Genomic DNA, 5,799 nt, shown 5'->3' on the forward strand with positions numbered 1-5,799 from the left:
GGTTCTAGAGTCGACGGGGCGGCGGCCGACGGTGAAGGTGGCGAAGAGAGCGGCGCTGTGTTGACCCCTGGCTCACGTGCGTAGGCGAAGAGGAAGAAGGCGTCGCAGCGGAGCTCCAGGACATGCTGGGGAGGCCAGGCGATCTAGCTGGGCGCGATGGCACCAAGCAACGGCAATGGGCGCGCTCGGGATTGACAGGAACAAGGGAAGGGCTATAAAGTAAGAGGAGTGGACGAGGGCGTCTCTGTGTTGCAAGGAGGAGGCATGGGGACAGCGTGAAGCAGGCACAGAGGAGGTGGAGGCCTCGGGCGCGCGCGCCTACACGCCTCTGCCAATAGGCAGAGGTTAAAGACAGTGTGTCCTGGTGGGTTGGGCTGCACAGTAGCTAGGCTGCTGGGCATGGTCCTGATAAGTCTCTCTCTCTCTCTCTTCTCTCTATTTCTATTTATTTCTGCTTTTGTTTTAATATTCTTTTGCCACTGTTTTTCAGAATTCAACCAAAATTTAAATAGTGCCAAACTCTTCTCTGAACTTATGTTGCCATAATGGACCTAGCCAAATGCACATAAATTATTTCAGGGAGTTTTCAGATTATATTTTAATTATATGAATATAACCTCAAATTCAAATACAATAGTGATTTAACTTAAAGCCCAAAATAATCCTTAAAAATGTTCCTAAATTTTGGGTTGAATTATAGTTCTTGCCAAAATTCTCAAAACAATTAAAGGAGCATTTTGAACAATTGAATGAGATTTCCAGGGTTCTTTATTAAAATGATTTCTGAGGCTTTAAGAATTCCTCAATTCGATTTCCTTGAATTTAAAATGAAGCATGATGATGCTCACTAATGCAACTAATTACAAACAATTAATCTAGGGCCGTGACAAGTCAGAATCAAATCTCTCGCAGCGAAGAAGAACTACGTCTCTTGCTGACAAGTATTTATTCGAAACACAAATAGATTTCGCTCCACTCTCATAGGTTTCAGCTAACCATCACAACAGACCTAAGCACCGAGAACCTATACCCCTCTTAATAATACAGAGGCCCTATGACTCAAATAAGAGAAGAAGAACAATGAAAAAAACAAATACTACATCTTCGCTTCGTCTTCGACCTTCTCGACTGCAGCCATTTTTCTTCGGACACACCAAATGAAAATTGCTTCGCATCAACAATAATTTTAAGGGGTCATCTCCTTCACACAATCTTCTCGGTACACTTTCTTCTCGAAATGTATCTGTTTCTTCTCTGTAATGCAGATGTTCCTCAGCGAAGTTCTTCAAACTTCATGGTAGAATATAATATTCTTCTAGGTACGCCTAAAACTATTTCTCTCTGTGTGCACTAGTAAACCAATTATTCCCATGTTATTTCTGACAACCATCTCCAAAACACAAGGGGCAAGATATTGCACCAACAGTGTCGGACAACGAGGGGGAGGAGAAGAAGGATACCCGCATTCTTCCCGGCAAGAGCGATGAGGAGGCGATGGCGTCGTTGCGAGGGAGAACCCACAGTATGTCCAATACAAGGCGGAGTTTCTTTGGAAGTGAGATGTTGAGAAGGTGAAGGGGGATGAGGCTGGCCCATCGATGGTGATCAACCTTGATTCAGAGGAGGAGCTGAGCTTCGATGACGACCTGGCATATTGGAAGTCTATCGACACCGACTATGAGTCGGATGAGTATAGTAGTGTTCTTTATGTTTAATCTATGCGATGTTTGAATGTTTATATGAATGATCTATGCAATATGCATTAAAAAATGTTTTTAGCTATCTATTGGAGTTGAAGGTCTTTTTTTTAAGCGGAGTTGAAGGTCTTTGATGTTGTAAAAATCAATTTGAGGTGTTACGAAATTTTGCTTCGACCTCCAGTTTAGACCCTATTATATGGAAAACCATATGCGCCGCTTGTTGCGTCAAAATGTCGACGCAACGCACAGGCGAAGCGCCGCATCGCTAGCAATGGGCCGGCCCATTATAAAAAATCTGGGCAGCCGGTTTTGGGAACCTTCTCCGAACCATTTTTATCATTGTGACGGGTTTTCCTGTTTCCTCTTGCATTTTTTTGTTTTTAGTTTTTTCCTTTTTTCCGCATTTCTATTTCTTTTTCTTCTTTTTGAATTTTGTTTTCTGTTTTTTGTTTTCTTTTTGTTTTTTCACTTTTACATTTATTTATTTTTCAAGTTTATTTTTTAAAAGATCATGTTTCAAAAATTGTTCGGAAATTTCAAAAAAAATCCTGTTTTAGAAAAACATTCAAATATGAAAAAAAGTTCGCGCTTTTAAAAATTGTTCATAAATTGAAAAAAATGCTCCTGTTTTAAAAAATTGTTCACATTTTAAAAAAATCAAAACTTGTTCGCATTTTTCAAAATTTGTTCTGGAATTTCAAAAAAAAACTTGTTTTACAAAAAAATGTTTGATTGTTTTCTTTTCAAATTTACAATGTTCAAAAAATGTTCCTGTTTTAAAAAATTGCTCACAAATTTTAAACATTTGTTCGCATTTTCATTTTTCAGGAGTTTAGAAAAATGTTCACAAGTTTCATTAAAATCATGTTTTCATATTTTGTTCAGGAATTTTCAAATACGTTCACGTTTCCCAATTTTGTTTTGGAATTTGGAAAAATGTTCATGTTTCAAAAAATTGTTCATGATTCTCAAAAAATGTTTCTTTTTTTTAAATGTAGTTTTCCAAAATATTTTTCACAATTTTGGATAGTGTTTGCGTCTCACGGAACATTCCGTTTTTTTGAAGAAAAAAAATGCTTTCAAAATTCCTGAACTAATCGGATCCGTGCAGCGCATTTTGTTCTTTAAGTTTGATGCTCCAATATGGTCGAATACGGCTTCTAGCTCAACTGGTAGCAACGCATACTTTAGAGCAGTCTATCCTGTGTTCGAATTCTCCGCTTTGCAAGTTTTCTTTTTGAGCTACGGTTCGCGTCGCGTCGCTATCTTCATGAGGCGGCCCAGTCGAACACACTCTGCAAATCCTCAGCAATTTGACGCAGAGAGTCGTCACATAGGTGGTCCCTATTATATAGCACCTATTGGAGATGCTCTTAGGGCCAGTTCTTTTGGGCTTCTAGATTAAGCCGCCGGGACCCAGCTTATTTTGTAAACCCAACCAAATTTATCTTTCTAGAAACCTACTAATTAAAACTTTAACCACTAGACCCGCCAAAAAAAAGACTTAACCATTAGGCTTTTTTTTTTGCGGGGAACCACTAGGCTTTTAAGAGAATAATTTTTGATTGAGCTTTCAGAGGTAGAGGGCATCTTATTCCAGAAGCCAGCAAAAAAGAACTGGCCTAAGATGTTTTGTCCAGGTCGAGGCCAGAGCGCTAAAGCTGGCTCTGAGTTCGCTTTGGAGCTTTTGCCCCACTTGGTTGTGCTAATACCCAAATTATAAGATGTGTATGTAGTCTATATTAAAATATCTTAAACCTCTTCTAATTTGAATCTGATGTAATATTTGTTAGCAATTTAATGCAGTTTGTATATGTAGTCTATATTGAAATATCCAAAACATCTTATAATTCACAACCAAGGTGATATTTGTTAGCAAACTTGGATGAACCTAGTCTTTTTTACCCTCTCCTTTTATGCTACGTGACGTAACTTTTGTCACGTATGTACTACTCCTCAGCTTATCATTATACGCAATATAATAATACACCTCATATTGGAGTATATATTTTGCCTTCCTGGGAGTTCTGCTTAGTGCTTTTCATTATTGCGCTGATTCGCACAGCACACCAAGCAGACAATGCTCCTCAGCTTATGAGGATATGGCTGGGACGTCTACACATGTGATTTGGAAAACTCCATGCTTATTCATGATCACATATATAAAAAACAGTAACACGAGAAAAACAGCTGACCGACAGTCAGAACCACATAAATTAACAACCTGAACCACGTAAATTAACTCTAATGCTCGAGCCTAACACAACTGCTAGCAAAGGCAGCGTCGCGCTGCAAATTTTATATATATATATATATATATATATATATATATATATATGTTTATCTCCTGGACAAGGGCAATTCCTACGAAGTTCCTGCGTTTCAAACAGGTTTAAAACATTTTTTTATGGACGGTACCTGGGACTAATGACAATTGAACCAAGGAATGGCGAAGCTGAATAGCGGCCACAATCATCATGTTGGCGGCGTGGATTTTAGCTCCTCCAGTGCCGACTTCACCTCGTCCTGCAGCAGGTCGATCCGCCGCAGGTACACCTCCAGCTCCAGAATCCTCTGTTGCCTCCACTTCTCTCCCTCCATGGGTATCCCGAGAACTGCAGACGGTTGCTCCCGCACCTTCGCTCCCAGGCCCAGCGGCGACGGGCAGCCGCCGATGCCTAGCATGGCACGGACCATTTCCTTGAACAGAGGCGTCAGGACGCTGCTCTCCGTGTTCACCACTGGCGCCACAACAGGCTCAGCACCGTCCATGGAGACCTGAGGAAAGAATGCCGGCAGCGAGTCCTCCGTCTTGACAGGCATGGGCCCCGATATGTACGGCTGAGGCCCCTCGGACGCATCGGCAGCCAAGTCAGCCGTACGCCTGCGGCGGCCACGGCGATGCGCCTTTGAGGAGGACGGGGACTTGGCGTCTCCGTTGGCTGCAGCATTCGTGCCGGTGATTGTGGCGTCGTCTTCAGAGTCAGCGGCGTTGGGGTCGCGGCCGTGCTTGTCGGAGGAGGGGCGCCAGATGTTGCGAGCGATCTCGAAGACGGCCTGCTCGTGAGGGGAGCGGAAGGAGAACGTGTTGCCGGAGCAACGGAGGCGCTCGACGCAGTTGCGGTACTTGCGCTTAAGGCGGCGAAGCTTCTCGGCGAGCTGGCTCTTGGAGAAATCGAGCTGGAGGCGTCGGCGCATCTCCTCGTAGAAGGGTTCCGTGTCGTACTGGTGGGACGCGAACGCCGTGCCCCGCTGCGCCGTAAACTCGGCGAACGCGCGTAGGATCACGATCTCGTCCTCCTCCGTCCATAGCCGCTGGAACAGGGGCCGCCGCTCCCCGACCGTGGCCGTGGCAGAGGCGGGGGCGGCGACGGGAGCAGAGGAGGAGAAGGGAGGATTGGGAATTGGATCGACTGGGAACTCGATGTCTTCAGAGTCCCCGTTGCCATAGGCGTCGGCGTCAGGGAAGGAGGAGGACGCAGCGGCGCCGGCGGCGGAGGGGTCGTCGACCATGGGAAGCATCGGATCGGATCGGAGATGGGGATCGGTTCGAGTCGGTATTAGGGTTGGGGTTTTCGCTGCATTGGGCTCGAGGGGGGTTTGGGCTAGCGGCCCTGGTTAGTCATCGCACCCCGTGTTTCTGGATTTGTGCCAAGAACGTAAGAGCATCTCCGGTCGTTGGCCTCCATGAGGCGCTAAAAATCGTCTCTGGGAAGTACCGATGTAAAACGCGCGTTGAAGACGTGATGCCATCCAGTTACGGCGCCCATAAAATTTTTTTGAATGGCGTAAACACGGCGAGTTCATGCATATTTCGGCGACTTCAAACCAAATTCGACCAAACACAGTACAAACACGCCCGCTCATACATATTTAAAATATTTTACAAAAAGAAAAAACACACTACTATGCTCGCCCGCCGTCTCGCTCGCCTCGCCTCTCCTCGCCGGCCGCCGCTCTTACAGTTCTACATGCCGAGGAGACTGTAGAACCGCGTGTAGTCGCCGTCGTCGGCATCGTCGTCGTCGCCGTCGCCGCCTCCGTCGTGGCCGCCGTCCCTGTTGCAACCCTCCCCCGGTTGGCGCGGCGGGTTGGACGG

At 45.2% G+C, this 5,799-nt stretch overlaps 1 protein-coding gene across 1 annotated transcript; it reads right to left on the reverse strand.

The window, feature by feature from the left end:
• Positions 1-4,061: 4,061 nt before the first annotated feature.
• On the reverse strand, positions 4,062-5,367 carry LOC123085831 (probable transcription factor At3g04930). Its single transcript, XM_044507536.1, has one exon. It carries the CDS (start codon positions 5,220-5,222, stop codon positions 4,176-4,178), a length of 1,047 nt encoding a protein of 348 aa, XP_044363471.1. The 5' UTR covers positions 5,223-5,367; the 3' UTR covers positions 4,062-4,175.
• Positions 5,368-5,799: the final 432 nt, after the last annotated feature.

Source organism: Triticum aestivum, chromosome 4A (genome assembly GCF_018294505.1).
Source record: "Triticum aestivum cultivar Chinese Spring chromosome 4A, IWGSC CS RefSeq v2.1, whole genome shotgun sequence".
Lineage (NCBI taxonomy): Eukaryota > Viridiplantae > Streptophyta > Magnoliopsida > Poales > Poaceae > Triticum > Triticum aestivum.